Source organism: Barbus barbus (assembly GCF_936440315.1).
Source record: "Barbus barbus genome assembly, chromosome: 12".
NCBI classification, from domain to species: Eukaryota; Metazoa; Chordata; class Actinopteri; order Cypriniformes; family Cyprinidae; genus Barbus; species Barbus barbus.
The window spans coordinates 5,019,048-5,037,362 of record NC_136740.1 but is presented as its reverse complement, the minus strand read 5'-3'; the positions used below and the strand labels follow the sequence as shown (position 1 = coordinate 5,037,362).

General features: G+C 36.5%; 1 protein-coding gene across 1 annotated transcript in view; it reads left to right on the top strand.

Annotated features, from left to right (window-relative positions):
• Positions 1 to 18,315, top strand: part of LOC306877519 (glutamate receptor ionotropic, kainate 2) — a gene marked incomplete at its 5' end in the record, with an annotated part of 188,183 nt that overhangs the window by 128,980 nt on the left and 40,888 nt on the right. Inside the window, 3 exons of the mRNA XM_079429310.1 lie at positions 4,467 to 4,673; positions 9,559 to 9,782; positions 17,596 to 17,714. Coding sequence (XP_079285436.1) covers positions 4,467 to 4,673; positions 9,559 to 9,782; positions 17,596 to 17,714 — 550 coding nt within the window. The remainder of the gene's footprint in view (positions 1 to 4,466; positions 4,674 to 9,558; positions 9,783 to 17,595; positions 17,715 to 18,315) is intronic.

The window sequence follows — 18,315 nt, the reverse complement described above, 5'->3', positions numbered from 1 at the left end:
TTTAATTTAATAATAAAAGTTACTTAATATTAATAATAATAGGCCTTATAGAAATAAGGCCTACATAAATTGGAAATGCCAAATACTCTAATATTGCCAATAATTGATGTTCATTGATGAAGATCATCGTCTTTTTATGCACCCCAGCAAGGAAAGGTTATCGCGGGGCAGACAGCACGTTGCCTGTTACGTCGTTTGTGCTGCCTTGTTGAGGGCAGTGGCACTGAGAACATTATATTTCACACACTATAAGCTCTTGTATTTTCTAAAAATAATAGGATTAGTCCAACGAATCGTTCAGTTTGTAATTCGTACCGAACGGTTCAACATGAATAAGCGTATTGGTACACTGCTAATATATATGTATATATATGTATGGGCTTTTTCTGATCTTTCGATCTAATGTTGTAAAATATGGCCTTAAATGGCATGTTGTACTCATTACGCCTGTGGCAGTGGAGTCCCACCCTTAAAAAGTGAACATTTAAGCAGTGGCTTAATGTTTGTAATGAAACTATTATCACATCCAAAAAAAATGTTGCGGTGCAAAACATCTTAATGGTTTTCAAATGGGCTTTGTTTCCTTAGGCGAAATACAATATCCTATTTTTGTCTTTTGATTTGGAGTGCAATATGATCCCTACAACTTGACAGGTTTTGTGAGATTTATGCAAAATGCGTTCAATATGAAATAGATTTCATGACAAAGTTGCTTTTTGATGACTTTTAACAAACTTTTGAAGTGTTTTTGAGGTTGCCGCAGCAAAGTGCAGACATCTCCAAATTCACATTGTTGATCAAGGGAGGTTTGTAATGCAGAAATAGCAGGTTTTCAGCAACATTTATCAGAGACCTCTGGCACTTGAGAAAACAATGTATCTCCTGCTATTTTTCTGTGAAACATTTCACAAGTACTTCAAAGCATTCCAGAGCATTTTCAGATATTAAGATCCATCTTTTTCAGAGTTATGGGCATCAGTCCTACCTATCAGCCACTGCTGCGTTCTGACCTTGAATGATCTGCTTTCTTTTTGCTGTAAACATGCGTATTCACACAAAGATGAGCTTTCAAGTATACGCTCTCTCATTCCCATTTTAGTTGGAAGAAGAGAACAAATACTAGAAAAAGACTGCATTTTAAAAAAGAATGCATTTTAAAATTATCCAAAAATAATTGTAAAATCATCAAACTAATTAAAAACCCATTTGCAAGCAAAATGCCACTCTTCTGAACGATATGTTGGCTGTGCAGACTGGTGGATCTCGCAGATGTTTGAGCTCAGCACTCTAAATGAAACCCAGCTGAATGCAAAACCATTCATAAACAAAAGCCAAATGGAAAAGAAAGCTGCGGTGCTCGGTGAGTGTTCAGCTTCAAGTCAAAGTGCTACGTGTGTTTAAAAAGCTCAGACAGTTATTAAATATTATCGCTTTCTGTGAGCAACACTCTCCAACTTCAGCACGGTTTCCATGGAAATACATACACGCACAAACAATGCTCAAGTACAAAGAGCTCACCGGGGTTATTTGACACAGCTTTCGGCCAATGAAAATCTGATCTGAACACTAGAGGCCTGAAGGAGAGTCCGGTCAGTGTTCATAAACTAAAGGTAGCTCTGACTGAGCTGGAAGCAACACAGGTTCCCTGTTTGCCAGTCTGCTAACATCTCAGAGCTCTTATGTAAAAGCTCTCTTTGGCTCTGTTTTGATTTAGAGCTCTGGCCAAAACCTCATGTAACAAGAGGAATTTAGTCAAGCGGACCAGACCAGATGAAACAAGAAACTAGATTTTGACATTTCAGAAACTGTGACTGCTGCATTTCTATAGAAACTCCCCAACATGATGCTATGGTGATTGCCAGGGCATTGTTATGCAGTTGCTAAGGGTTCTCACTGTGTTGCTAGGGTGTTCTGCATCCACATGCAGCTGCCAAGGTGTTTTGGGTGGTTACTAAGTGGTTACTGAAATGGCCCGCTTCAAAAGAGCCCAGCCCAATTCTCAATGCTATTCCGATCTTTAGATTTGGATTCCTGCTTAAAAAGGTATGCCTTTGCAACGAAAGGGTGCATAAAGGTACATATTAGTACATAAAGTGTATATATTAGTACCTTAAAGGTAAAAAAGTGTTTTATGGAAAACAAAAATGAAAGCAACTGTGGCAACAGATCTATGACCTTTTTCAGCTGAAAACAAAATGGTGCATTCCTATAAACCTGTTCACAGCAGTGACAAAATTTGATCATTCCAGCCAATAGGATGGAATCATCATCAGCCAATAGGATGTAAGCCTCTGGGTCATGTGTCTGGAGCTGCCATTCCAGTTAGATGTGAATATATATATCAAAGTTACTGTCAAAATAATAATAATAAAAAAAGATTATTGGAGTATGGTTACAAGAAAATACCATTTCAGTCTTTCTTCAAAATTTCATGTTTAATTCAATGCATTATTTGCGAAATTTACTAGCATATTCTGAGTAAAAAATGTTTTGTAATCCATTTTTTTTTTCAGTGTGTGCTTAATAGAAAAGCTTGTATAACTAACAGCTAAAATTGGTCTGTGCTTTCATCAAACATAATATGTTCTAAAACTCAAAAATAATATTTTTCATATACCTCGCATTTTAATTAAGATGAGCATTAACACTGCATTATAGTGAAGGACCTTATTTCTTTGTCTACTTTGTGTATCAGAAATATGTATTTCTATTTCTCTGAATTAAAACAGGCAACATCTGTATTATCATATGAGTTTTAGATTTTATATAGTATGGATGTGAGTAATACAAAATGAGCCATTAAACAATAAATGTATTATATTAAAGGAGTCATATGACGTTTCTAAAAAGAATCGATTTTTACAAAGCTCATCGTTCTGAGAAGCGAGGCATGCTCTGATTGGCCAGCTATCCAGTGCGTTGTGATTGGCCGAATACCTCAAGCATGAGACGGAAATGTCACGCCCCTTATCGTATTGTGATGCCGCGACGACACAAAAACAATAAAACCCATTATAAACGAGGCATTAGTTGCATCCAGTGGGAACATAATTACTGATTATAATAACTTATACTGTCTTTTTACGCGTCACGTTGCATCATGCCACGTAAACATTTGTGACAAAAAAACAACAAGCACTACTCTACACAGCTCAAAACTCACATTTGAATCGTCAGTGGCAAATTCTTTATATATGAAAACATACTCACTGGCTGTGAGTCAGAAACGTCAGACTGTCCTTGCAAAGTTGGAATTGCCCCACTTTATAGAAACAGCCTTTGTGCAAGCCAGCATTGGCTACTCTTCCAGGTTCAGGAAATAGTCCTCCGTAAAATGTGCTGAACACACTCTAATATTTGGGTTGAACTGTTCTGGAACAGTGTTGTAAATATAACTTAACCACTGATTTCTAGTTGTGTCCTCTTTTGGAAGCCCAAACAAAGTACTTTCACGTTCACAACGAAAGACAGCATCTCCACGATATGGAGCCGGCAGCAGCAACAATACTACAGCGAGAATAATAGTTCTGCCTTCTTTGCATATACGTTTGGGCGGTGTTTTGCAAATCTTCCCACACCGTGAGGTAGACATGTGGGGGCGTGTTTGAATGAGCCATTTTAGGGGGGCGTGGAAGAGTCTTAACTTCTATAAAGAATATCTCTTTGGTTTTGAGACTTTAGTCTTTGCAACTTCAGGGATCTTGTAACACTCCAAAGAGAAACGAAAACTTGAAATCGCATCATATGACCCCTTTAAAGCTGAATGATCAACATGTTTTTTTTGCGATTAGTTGTGCTTGTTGTGTACAGGTCTTAGGGTGGCTGAATTGGCAATGCTTTCAAATGTCAGAGAATTTATGAAAAAAAAAATAATAAATCCCAGGCTCCTGCTGTGAACAGGCTGCCTCTCATTGGTTCATTAGGACCATGAATATGCGGGCGGTAAAGCAGCGTGGGGGTGGGAAAGCACTTATCTCTCTCTGCTGCAGCTCCCCTGGCATAACCCATTTTCCTGAATAGTTTCAGTGGTATAGAATGATCAGTTCACACCAGCTTCCTGTAGTCTGAACCAGATATCTGCATTTATATTGCCAAGATCAGCTGTCTTATATTGCTGATTTATTGCTCATGCACCACAATAGTTAACACCATGTTAAAGGAACAGTTCAACCATAAATAAAAATTGACATAATTTACTCATCCTCATGCTGTTCCAAATCTGAATGCATTACTTTAATTCTGTGAAACACAAACAATATATTTTGTTGGTGTTCAAACTGTGACTGTATAGACAAAATAGTAATCAAATATAATAATAATTTTTTTATATTATATTATATTATAAGCTGTGGTTTGAGCTGCATGATACAATTGTTCACTCCCTGTGGCTACACATCTCTGTGGGTGCGCAAGCCCTATCAGACATATTTCTGACAATCAGAGCACAATGTCTTCTCTCTCCACAGGAAGAGCCTTACGTGATGTTCAAGAAGTCAGATAAGCCGCTATACGGTAACGATCGCTTCGAGGGCTACTGCATCGACCTGCTGCGAGAGCTGGCTGCCATCCTGGGCTTCACCTATGAAGTGCGACTGGTGGAGGATGGCAAGTACGGAGCGCAGGAAGAGAGCACAGGCCAGTGGAACGGCATGGTCCGAGAACTGATGGACCATGTGAGTCAGACTCCACAATCCAATACTGTTTTGATTGCACTCAGGTTGGCTCTTTTCCACTCTGTACAACCCTGCAAGGTTGAGCAAAATTGGCTCCCTTTCAAATCATCAATGTGAATATAATATATAGGTTTGGTCACTCCTTGCCCCCACCAAAGATGTTGAAATTTAAAATAGAAAAAAAAACTGGAAGAAGAGTTTATTGAATAGCAATTTAAATAAATCTAAGATAATCACACAAAAGCTCTGTGACAAATAATAATCATTTATTTTGACTAGTTATATTTATTCCCTGATGTTTCCCTAAACTGATTAGACTATCAAAACCATTAAAGCAAATTTGAGTTCTTTCATACAACAATACATAAAGTGCATCAAAATTAGTGTACTATACTCAACAAGGCTGGATTTACTGCATTTATTTCAATAAAAAAAGTGTTAAAAAAAAACTAATATTATCAAATATTATCATTTAAAACAAGTTTTATATTTCAGTATATTTTAAAATGTTTATTATTCCTGTTTTCTATGTCACATGATCTTTGAGAAATCATTATAAAATGCAGATTATCTGCTCAATAATAATTTCATGTAATTATCAACATTGAAAAAAAAAAAATGTTTTCCTAAGGATTTTTTTTTCATGCCACTTTTAATCAGCTGAACATTGACGTCCTTGCTCAATGAAAGCATTAATTTCTTTAAAAAAAAAAAAAAGTGTTGTGTGTATTCATACTAAAAATTAAATGAAATTGTATTATTATTAAAAACTACACTGCAGTCATATACATTTCTTTGAATATCCTTCCATCTTAATTCTACTTCTTTGAAATTAATTTAGCATTTTGCCTCCTGCCTTGATTCAAATTAATAATTACATTATTAAGAAATTCAATTCAGGATGGTGCAAAATCACATTTTGACTCTGCTGCAGAAGGGACTTGTCAAGATTATTCAATGAAAGGAGATGCTTTCAGTGTAGAGAGGAAACAGATATGAAAATAAGATTAACAGTACGTGTGTGCGCGCATAGCAGATGGTACGAAATGCGATAAAATAAAACTCAAGCACATACTGCCGAGAGGACACAAAGTGAAAAATCTGGCATTAGTTTTCCCCCCATAGAGCTTATTAAGCACATACATTTTCACAAACACACACACATTCAGGAGCAAACACTGCCCTTCGACACCCTCATTAGATTCAGCAAAGACTAAAATAGGAATAAACACATTGCTGAGAAAAGTGCTTCACACCCCATGTTCAATAGCAGTATCCATTGCTCCAACCGATACATCAGGCATATCTCTTAGTCACTGCTCCTCAACTGGTCATGGTCGGATCGTCTGGTGTGAAAGCAGAGGGTGTGTGTGTTGTCGTAACATTCTCCGGCAAACCCCCACAAGACGAGAGCAGGACACACTGTAATTGGCCTTGACAAGCTTTCAGAGCAGTCTGGAGTTTGCAGTTTACCCGTACATTCATGTGCTAGAGATAAAAATATCTTGTCAAAGGACTTTAGAAGAAAAAAAGGAAGGTAGCGAGACAACATCTGCTCACTTCTGGCATTAATTTGCCCCCTCTGGGAATAATTATAGACAATCCAATAATTCTAGACGGAAGCCTTTATTTTGACTGAAATTATACCAATTCTAACAGTAAAAGTAGTGAAATTGAACTAAATGTCAGTTTTAGGGGCACAGCCGTCTTAGCTGGTGTCAGCGTTTCGACAGCAGACCCTCCATCAGTTAGGGAGGAGGAATAACGGCCTTACCGTGTCTGAACGGATGTTTCTTTGAAAAATTATCATGTTGAAATTGTACTGGGTTAAATCTCAGATTCACATTCATACTGTAGTCAAACGATGAACTAGGCTTGAAAATGTGTCATTTGAATCTGAAGACATATGCCCGAGGGCTCAAAACTATTATACAGGATTTAAAAGAGATATAGTCCAGGATTCCTTTGCCCTCTGATTACTTTCGGTTTTATTTGTAGTTTGAGATGCACAAATAAGAAAGATAAAAGTATTCATAATTTGAATGAATGATAACTTCACAGTTGAGTTTTCAGCAAAATTCTCAAGTTATAAGTTTGATTGTATAATCCACATTTAAAAAACGGTTACTGTGCATTACTGTTCAAAATATTAAGCAGCAAAATATTAAGTTTGTTTTTTCCAGTGCGTTGTTTTTTCAGAATGATTTCTGAAGGATCACATGACTTGAGTAATGGCCTGTTTATATCAAGATCAATAGCTATATAGATATATAATAATATAGTAATAACTATTAGCGTCCACATCAGTAACATTCTGTTTCTTATAAGCACGGACTGCAGTTTAGTCATCTGCCAATTTGAATGTTCAAACTCTTTAAAACAGGATGAATTTGTATTGTCTGTCAATGTTTTATTAGCTGAAAAAATTTACCCTTATTTTACTGTATTTTTGATCAAACAAATGCATCCTTGATGAGCACAAGAGACTTCTTTCATAATAAAAAAAAACAAAAAAAAAAAAATCTGGTCACACTTTAGATTAGGGAGCAATTCTCTTTATTAGCTAACTATTAACTATGATTTTTGCCTCAATAATCTATTAATTTGCTGCTTATTAATAGTAAGGTAGTTGTTACATTAGCTATGGGGTTGTATTAAGGGATCTAATATAGTATCATACAGAATAAGGCATTAATATGTGCTTTATAAGTATTAATAAACAGCCAATATGCTAGTAACATACATGCTAATGAGCAACTAGTTAATTGTGAGAAGTTGGCCCTTAAAATAAAATGTTACCAACAATCTTAATGACCCCGAACACATTTGAACACTTGTGAAAAACACAGGAGCTGTGAAAAGCTACTTTGTTGCTTGACATTTGTAAACAATCTGTTATGGCATGTTTACTCCTGACACGAGAGAAGCATCACATCTCAATTTATCTCATTATAAACAATTAAGCTGCCTGCACTGGAAGCAGAACAGACTATATGCAGTAGTTCTCGGCTTGCTGTTGGATTTTTCCTTGCTGAGAATATACAGCGGTATAAACAGTACAGCAGAATCTCTACCAGTTGACACATTTCAGCCCTTACATGATATATACAGTCACACTCCTCACTGATATGCTAAGACGACATGGTTTTGATTATTGCAGCTGCGGTTGTCACAGTGATGGCAACATCACGCAAGCCACAAAAAAATTATTTGAGGGCATGCTGAGTAGCGTTCGTGTAGGCAGGGCCATTCCTAAGCATAAGCAAACAAGGCGGTTGCCTAGAGCGTCATTATCTGCCTTCCAAGGCAGCAGCCAATGGAAATGGAACCTCTTAAGTGACTGATCTGGAACACTCTACTACAAAGACTGCAATTTGTTTAGGCTAAAATGATCAGCATAATTATAGAGCCTACCATTTGCAATATTATTTGCATTGGGAGTGTGCCTATTATGCCTTAAAATGCTTGGCTTGCAATTGCTCAATTTGCCCCTCCCCCCCAACATAGTTTGCATGCAGTAACTTTAAATATAGACAACTTTCTTGATTACAATGGGAGTGATCTATAGTTCGTGATGAATAATGATTGCTTGAAGTGTATGCACAGTATAGGCCCAAATAGCTAATTATGGGCAAGTGAGATGTTTTCAGTAGCATTAAAAAATTGAATTTTAAAAATGCACATTACTTTTTATTTCCAGGAAGTAATCTGCTTCTGTAATGAGCATTATTTGTGATCCTTTACTCCCAAAACTTAGATGAACATGCATAGATATTGGCAAGGAAATGGTCCTACACACTCTCATAGCTATTTTATATTTCAACGAATTGGTTTCATTTGCTCATATTTCAAACAGTCTGTCTATTCTGGTTTAGAGGTGGACCTTCTTGTCTTTTTTTTCTAAAATTAGTTTAGTGAAGTGACAAACTGCCATTCGTGCTCTGCATTTAACCCATCCAACGTGCACACACACAGCAGTGAACACACACACACCGTGAACACACACCCGGAGCAGTGTGTGTTTTTGTTTAGTACGAATGAATTTGTACAAATTTACCACTAATTCTTCAAAATGTAAAATAGTGACATTTTTGTACCAATGAAATCACACAAATTCACCACTATTTTTTTCAAAACATAAAATAGTTACGTAAAATTGTACGCAATCACCAATTAGTCAAAATGTTAAATGTAATTTTTATACAAATGAAATCAAACAAATTTACCAAAATAGTGACATTTTCATACAAAAAAAAAAAAATCACCACCAATTTGTCAAAATGTCAAATAATCACGTTTTCACAAGCAAAATGAGTCCAATTCTGTCAACTTCACTAAATTTTCTCATGACTTTTTGGAAACCGGTGTGAATTTTCAGATATTTTCTTTGACATTAACAAAAATGACCAAAGAATGCACCTTTTATTTGTTACAAAATTGTTCGATGTGGACTAAAAACTTGCGGTCAAACTGGCCCTGAATATGTATGCTAAGAGACACAGGCTATTTCTGCTTCTGACAGAGAGCCAACAGCGTCAGACCTGTGTAAAACCTTTAACCCCCTTTATTTTCCCTTTTTCATAACTGCTATTTTCATTTTTTAGTCTAGTTGGGTAGCTGAGAGAGTGGATTCGGTTCAGCGCTCCTCCGGTCCCTTAGACCCAGTAAATCATGAAAGGCTTTAGTAAGTGCTGAAACAGTAGCAGGTAAATCAAGAGAGAGAGCGCGAGTCCACAAGAGGGCTTTAAATTTCCTCTTAAATGCTGTGGGGCAGAGTGTGTGATGTGTAAAAGCCCTGTTTTCTTAATTTGATTTCCTCTAAATGCTTCTGCTCGCCCTGATTTACAGCCTATCGCTCTTTTCCCTGTGCGTTATTTGTTGGCAGAAAGCTGATCTTGCAGTGGCTCCCCTGGCCATCACGTACGTGCGAGAGAAGGTCATCGACTTTTCCAAACCCTTCATGACGCTGGGGATAAGTATACTGTACCGCAAACCCAACGGCACCAACCCGGGGGTGTTCTCCTTTCTCAACCCCTTGTCCCCCGACATCTGGATGTATATTCTGCTCGCTTACTTGGGTGTCAGTTGTGTGCTGTTTGTCATAGCCAGGTAACATACCAGCCACATATATAGACATACCCCACATCATAAGCTCATCTCATTAACATTTTATGCTAACTGAAACAGTTCGCTCTTAGATTTAACTTTAGTGGCCTTAAAGGAATGGTTCTTCCAAAAAGAAAAATTCTAACATTATTTACTCACCCATATCGTTCCAAACCTGTATGACCTTTTTCCCATCGAGCAAATAAGGTCAATAAGTCAAAGCAAATGAGCCAGTCAAGATTCAAAATGACTAAAAAAAATCATTTCAAAATTACAAATAATCATGAGATACGTCCTTGTGTAACATACACTATATTCCAAGCCTCCAGAAAAGCCATATGCTAGTTTTGCATGAGGAATAGATGCATAATATACAGTAGAACAAGTGTCATATGGACTATGATGGACTTATGTTGCTTTTTTTTGTAATTTTGGAGCTTGACAGCCCTAACCTCCATTCCTTAAAAAAAAAAAAAAAAACCTGCTCTAGATCTTTAAATTACTATGAACATGGACCAAAATGAGTATGAGTAAATTATGTCTTATCTGTCTAATCCTTCTCCTGGAGGGCCACCGTCCTGCAGAGTTTAGCTCCAGCCAGCAACAGTACACTTGCCTAGAAGTTTCTATTGAGCCAGACCTTGATCATCTGGTTCTGATGTGTTTAATTAGGGTTGGAGCTCAACTCTGCAGATCAGTAGATCTCCAGGAACAGGTTTGGACACCCCTGAGTTTGGTTAACTATTTCTTTAAGAATCACGAATGCCACTCTCACAATATTTACATGATGAAATGTCATGAGGTTCAGCTCAGTCGTTTCCAGGGAAAATTATAGAAATATGAAATACCTGCAGGTGTGAACAGGAGATAACTAAGAGTTAAAAGAGAAAAGGGGAGAAAGAAGCACACACACACATAGCAAACACACTAGAGAGGAGCTATAAGGGTTGCTTTGGTCTTCCTGTTTTGACGCAGAGGAGCTACAGTATGTGCCTCTTATCAGATAATGCACAATAGCACAAACCATAAAAGCAAAGATGCAAAATCACAGTTTCAAGCCTGTGTGTGTGTGTGTGTGTGTGAGTGAAAGTCAGAACATAGGTTTGTGGGAGTGTTCAAGCGTGTGTGAGAGTGAGATTGAGGCATTTTCTGGTGTTAAACGCAACCTCCCCATACCTCGATGTCCCTACTGTGTCTATTTTGTATACTTTTCTTTTCTGATTAGGTTTTTCCACATCCTGCTTCATATTTCCTTTGGAAAACTGAGATTCTATGATATGTAATGCTCCAAAATGAATATTCACATTTTCTAAAATTGGTAGAATCAAAATTATTTAACAGTCGGTTGAAGACACTAACAACTTTGAAATCCTTGAGCGGCAATGAACATCTGAAATACTGCTTGTGTGATAAGCTCTTGTGCTGGAGACTTAGAATTAAACCCCAGATATTGTAGTAAACACAATTTATCCTGAAGCTTCACTATTTAAATGAGGTAAAATGTAGTTACAAAATAAAGTAATTTTTAGTACTTAATTCATATATATCACACTTCATTGTTTTTAGTAAGTAGACATTACAGACTAATTGTCCCTTAATTGAAGGACATTCTGGGTTAAGTGCAAGTTAATATGTTGATTAGAAAATAATTTAGACTCGTAACTCAGTTTGTAAAGACAAACAAAAATATAGCTGCAAGCAGCAGTTAGCAGAACGGTGTATAAGAAACTACTCTAAAAGAGTAGAACGGAGCTTTTCATATAGGTTCATAGCTTTCAAATGGATTATTTTACACCTGATAGGGCTCAGTATTTCACAACTCAGCATTGACATCTGACATCTTTTTCCTCAATGCTCCCAAACTGACAGATGTAGTATGCCATACAGCCATATATATTTTTTTTTTTTGCACCCATGAGTCAAAAACTGAATACTGTACATCTCTCTATATGGAGGATGTACAAATTTCAGTTGCCTTCTTCAACAAAATTGCACTAGATGAAAAGTAACAGTCACCTGTAAATAATGATGTCCATTTGACAATAGAATCTATGGACTTTCATTTAAAGTCTTGATGAAACTGAGATTATTTCTTCCAATATCGTAGCATAAAAAAATGATGTTTTGTGTATTGCAAATTAAACTACAACCATCCATCCCATAATTACAAAATGCAATTCTCTTTATTGATAGCTTTGTTTATTTATATTAGACCCAGAATGTTCCTTTAAATCTGTACTATAGTACATTCTTTGAATAAATCACTGAGATCGATTTTAAATGCATTGGTCTTCATTGGAAGCATGGTGTGGTGAAATCCAAAGAAAAGGCCTTATTTTAACCCTAAAAGTCTTGGGTTAACTGTATTCAACTGGTGTAACCCAAGAGTTTTATGGTTAATGCACTTGTGCTTTATAAATGTTACTGGCAATATGATCACACAAGTTTCTAACAAGCTACAACTGTCATCTAAGTTGGTTCAGAATATGCACCTTTCACCTTTTAACTGCACTAATGTTAATGCTGGGTAAGTGTTCACCTTTCCAATTCTCAACTAGAGCACAAATAAACAGCATGCTTTAACAGAAACACACAGCAGACAAGACCTAACACAAGATATTAATACTGTGTTTATGTGTTTGTTTCTTTGTACACATTTCTTTATGTGTGCATGTGCAACTGCTTTTGTATGTGCACTATAAAGCCGGTATATGCAGCAAACATGTCTGCGTGTGAGAGCGAAAGACGGAGCGAGAGAGAAAGAGATCATAGGGTGACATAATGGGGACTGGTGGAGGGTTTCCTAAGGCTTATTCTCACCATGCAGTATTTAGAAACCTTCCTTCTGGGCACAGTATGAAAGTTAAATATTTATCCTCTTCTCAGAATCTGTAATGCATATCAGCAGTTGTTTTTGTTCCTGTTGTTTTCCTCTCCTTACAAAGTTTCTTCTCTTTTCTGCGAAAGCAGGTGATGAAACAGCTGAGGAAGTCTCAATTGGAAATGATTTATTCTTACTTATGACACTGGTTCTTGCCGTAAAACAAGCGTTGCCTTGATGCTGTAAATCATGCAGCTGATGCTATACTCAAATATTGCATCTGATTCTAATGCTTCAAATACATTTGCAAACTCTTTTTTTTAGTTTATCTGATCGTGAATGTGGTACATGTAAAACCATATTCCTATCAAAGGCAAGCTTATCTCACTATTACATAATATATAGTAGAAATATATCTTGCATGTTTGTTATATCTTATTCATAGATTAAAGTTTGCAACCAGTTTTGAAACAAATACGAGAAAATGTCATTTTGGGCCAGATTTTATCCACTGGAAATTGATTGAATTGCGAACAGTATAGATTAGCAATGTGGAAAATAAGCGAGATTCACGAAGCCTGAAAATATGTTGAAATGCCGTTATCTATGAATTCAGTATTATATGAACTTACAGAGTTTCATATACATTTGTAGCCTACATTTTGAAGTTTTTTATATTTAGAAAACCTTCTACTTTAGATTCCGCACTCTTACAAAAGCTATCACTGAGGCGATACCGTTTCAAAAGGTACTAATATGTACTATTTAGATACTATACACTTTAGATTATACATATTTACCCATGAAAGGTGCATTTTTGCACCTTAAGGTATATATTTCTGAGTACAAACATGTTGCTTTTCAAAGGGTACTGTTCCAGTAACAGCTTTTGTACCTTTTTTTTTTTTTGAGAATGTCCATTTATTGTATTGTATTGTATTTTTTTGTGTTCACACAAACAAAATATGAATCTTTACATACAACATGCATTTAAGAAAATGAATAGGGTCAATTTTGATTCCACGTTAACTTGATTTTTTATATTTTCTGAAGAAAATATGCAGAGGTAATAGACAATATTGACCTAGCTATGGTATAAATAGTGCATACCTTTGTTACAATACTAATAAATGTTCAGAAGGGTTGATAAGGTGTTCTTAGCGCTTGTTAATGAGTTGCTGTGCAGTTGTCAGAATGTTCTGGGTGTTTGCTATAGAGGGTTCTTATTTGTACAAGTTAAAAGAGCCACTGTGACATAGATCCCCGGATAGGGCTCAGGTCACTTCTTCAATGTCAGTCTAGGATCTGAGAAATCTAGGATGTTTTTATCGTCTGCCAAGCGAAAATCATAAATCGAATTGCTTAGATTATTAATAGTACACTTCTCCTCAACGAGCAGAATGATTTAAGGTATTGCTCATGTCTGTAGCAAATGGTGCTGGATGAGTTATACACCAGAGTTTAATTCTAAAGGTTAGGAGATTGTTCAAATCCCTAAAAAAAGTGTGAGCAATATTTGTAGTAATATTTGCCTTAGAAAACATCACTAATGAACTATTGTCCTTACTGCAGGGAGAAAACCCAGGCATGTGAAAGGAAAGATACGTGCTCCTCACAAGATGAGTAATGCCTTCACCAGTCAGGGCAAGTGCTTATCAGATCCCGTTCATTTCCAGGTGGAATATGCTTCTAAATGGGCTGCACTTAGGATGATTTAACAGACTGCTGTGTGGGGCTGACTAGATAATTAACTCAGAGTCTAGGAGGGAAGAGGATAGAAAGAAGGCACTGAAAAAAAAAATATATATATGTATATACAGTATATACATATATCAGGTTGCTATGACCTGAGAAGCAAAATTGTGTAAGACAACAAGACATTTATTCTTGTTATAACCATACACATTGGTTAAATGTTTATTAACAATTATTTATGTTTAAAATAAGCAATAAAAATTAGGTGAGCTCTAGTAAACTTAATTCAACATTGTGTTTGAACTTGCAGGTGTCTATTCTATTTAATTTATAGATTAATGTTTGCAGCCAATTCTATTTCTGTAATCTGCTGAGTGAAACAAATGCAAGAAAATATAATCCTGGATCTGGAGTAGGTGTTAAGGCCATTACACGCCGAGTCCGAAATTCTCGTCTTAGCACGTTAAAAAATAAATGCGACCTCACTGTGTCAATCAAATTTTCTGCGTTTTCACATCCATAGCAAGCATTTTGATAGGAAAGTATGGCGAATATGAAAAAAAAACGGAAAAACGCACGCGGCAGTTTCGGAGTCAGTGTGCAAGGACCTTTACATACAAGAATGAAAAGTGAGATTTGCTGAAAAAGCCATATCAGAGTAATGCATCTTAAAGGAAAAAGGACCTACTTTATATTAAGTGTTGTTAATTACTATGTACCCGACCACCAATCCTGCCCCTATCCCACCTCAATAGCAGTAAAACCTTTGCAATTCAACATGTACACAATAGGTACACAGTAGGTAACAATTGTTTTATTATTAAGTACATACTATTATAAGACACCTAATATAAGGTGGGACCAAATATTTTAGTAGAAGATTTATTTATTCATTTATTTATTCAATCATTTTTATTTGAGTCCAATTACAATGTTATAAATGTATGTATTTAAGTGAATTCAGTGATGTTAAATAATATTTTTGACTTGAATAAAACCAGGAATCAGATTAAGGTAAGAGAAAATTCAAATTCAAAAGAGGTCATGCTTGGCGCTGAAATACTACAGGAATACTAGACATTTCTTAAGACCGAAAACCCAGTAAGACTATGCTGAACAAGCAGTCAGTCTTTGAAATCTATGGTAGTGCATTGATTAGCAATGCATCCTTGTGTAGCATCCTTATTGAATTATATGTCAGCTCCACAACATGACCTCAACCTATGTTCTGGATGCTAAACGCAGCTACAAAGCGGCATTATTTAAATATGTCAGTCTTCCAGATCTGACATGACTGCTATCAGGTGCGTTATCGGTCCTATGCACAATGACTTTCTGAAAAAAAGAAAAAGAAACTGCACCATTGTTCTTTCCCGAGGCATCGATGTTTCCTCAGCCTTCGTTTATCTCTTCATGTTGACCTTGCTCAAAATTTTCCCTCTGCGGCACAGATGACCGGAGATAACAGGTCAGTATAATTGGATCAAACTGACAGCTAACGGGCAACTGACGCTTCCCGTAGCAGCAGGTTAAGCCACGTCTCATGCAGACAGAGGCTGTTCATTGCCTCTCTCCTCCTCTGGCACGCTCCAGTCGATGACAGCTATCCATGTTAAGATTTGCCGTTAGTAATTGGCTTTACAGAACATGATTGTGTGAACTTGCACAAAGACCCTTAGCACGAAAGGTCTGGGGCAGCTGTTGCATCTTTGAAAGATTATAGTTTGTATGTACTCAGACTTGCATCACAAATAGTGAATAGATCTAACTGCTTCAAGCTCAAAGATTCTTGTCCTATGGCTCTGTTCTAGTGAGCTGCTTTGCTATCTACAGCCTACATGGAAAGTTATCTTCTAAGGAAGCATCTTCACCTCTTAACATCATGTCATAAAAATGAGGTATTCGTACAGGAATGTTATGTATAATGTTATATTTTAGAATGTTCATTTCACATATTCTTCGTTAACTACAAGTTTAGCTATTTTGACAGCATCTGAAGCTGTCAGTTACAACAGATAATTTTGACTAATAAAAAATGAAACGCACTCATAAAGTACAAGACACATTGTAAGTTAAGGCTCGGCCTATTCCAGGCCTCATGTACATGTCTCACGTACTTTCTGAGTGCATGTCTTTAGCTGATTTTTTAATGCTAGGATGTAAGGTACAGTGATTAATACATAAATACATAAACGACATGTACATGTTATGCACTGATACAATTGTTTATAAATGATATAATACATGATAAAATAATTCATAGGCTCTGTCTCAGCAGCTTTGGAATTTACTGAAGTCCATGAAGTGTGTGAAAACATTGTTATACAGTTTAGATCAGTGTTTGCACTTAATATGCTTTGATGTAGTTGGAGACATACTTGTTTTTGTATGTGTGAGATGAGAAAACTGCTGTCAGTACAATGGCTTCATTATTACTAGTGTAGAGGATTGTGCAGGAGAAAATATTGCATATTAAAGAAACATTCTTTATTGAAAATGGCTTGAATATTTCTAATAAAACACATTTCTAATCTCTCATCTTTATAGTAAAATCCAACACAGTATCAATTTGCAGTGAGCATGTTTTTGCATATGTGTGTGGCATTATTAAAGGGATAGTTTACCCAAAAATTAAAAGTCTGTCATCATGTATTAACCCCAAAGTTGTTCCAAACCTTTATGAGGTTAGTCAGTGAGGACCAACAACTATTTGGTTACCACATTCTTCAAAAGAAACTCATACAGGCTTGGAACAACATGAGGGTGAGTAAATGATGACAGACATTTAATTTTTAGGTGATCTGTACCTTAAAGTTCTGTCTAGTAACTGGGACATGGGCCACGGCTCATAAAATCAGAAATGCCTGGTATTTTTTTACTTTTATTTTATTTTTTATAGCTTAATTTACAGTGAGTTGCTCTCATACATTGATAATTATGGTTGCCTTTGATATGAATATGTTATTTGACAGTTTGTGGTATAGAAAAAAAGGAACTGAAATGAACATAAACAGCTCTAGCCAACATGTAAGAAATACATAAGTTATGCTTCTGATAGCTACATTAACGAAAAACATTTAATCTGTTTGTGAAGAAAGAATCTTTCTTCACAACAGTGAAGAACAGTTTTTTTTTTTTTTTTTTTAACAGAATCTTGATATCTAATTAACAGATGGTTATGCTAACTTGTCTCTTTCTCCTTGTGTCTCTATAGGTAGACCTGACTTTCATTCATTTTTTCTTCTATGCACCACAATTTGGACTAAAATGTATCTGTATGTTCTGTGTTGCTTGTCACAGGTTTAGCCCCTACGAATGGTATAACCCCCACCCGTGCAACCCTGACTCGGACGTGGTGGAAAACAATTTCACCCTGCTAAATAGTTTCTGGTTCGGAGTTGGAGCTCTCATGCAGCAAGGTAGACGCCTCTGCCTGCCCCACTTAGCACACATCCCACTCTTTTGCTGGGGGTCCCAACTTGCTCTTGTCAGGCCCACAATGATGCATGGGTGCCTCTGTGCATGTAGTTCTATAAGCAAATTGGTTGCAGGCCAATGGTATGAATGGGACTGTGTGGGACTTGAAAGTTTTTATCGGTGGGTGTTGGGTAGTGGATCAGGTGATTGTTAGTTGCATGCTAACTTTTTCATTACCACCACTGTCTTTTCTCTTCGGGGTTTTGAGCAGGTAAGTCCAATTTTATGTGCAAAAAAGTGGCAGAATGACACAAAGGCAAATTCTTGGTCTTGTGTCTAAGACTGCCATATGTATTCTTGACTTCTTACTCTAACACTACCAAATCCTGATGCCACATCTTCTCAACTGCAGATGTTTGAGATTGAGAAAGGCCTATGGTGATTGAAGGACAATGTCACATGTAACCTGCATGCATCAGAATGTGTTGCATCAGAATAGCGTAACAATATTTGGTTGAGTAATGAAAGACATCAGGCACTTAGTTCAAACATTACCAAAATAGCATGGGTAATGTTTGAACTGCACTGCATCTGTCAAATGGA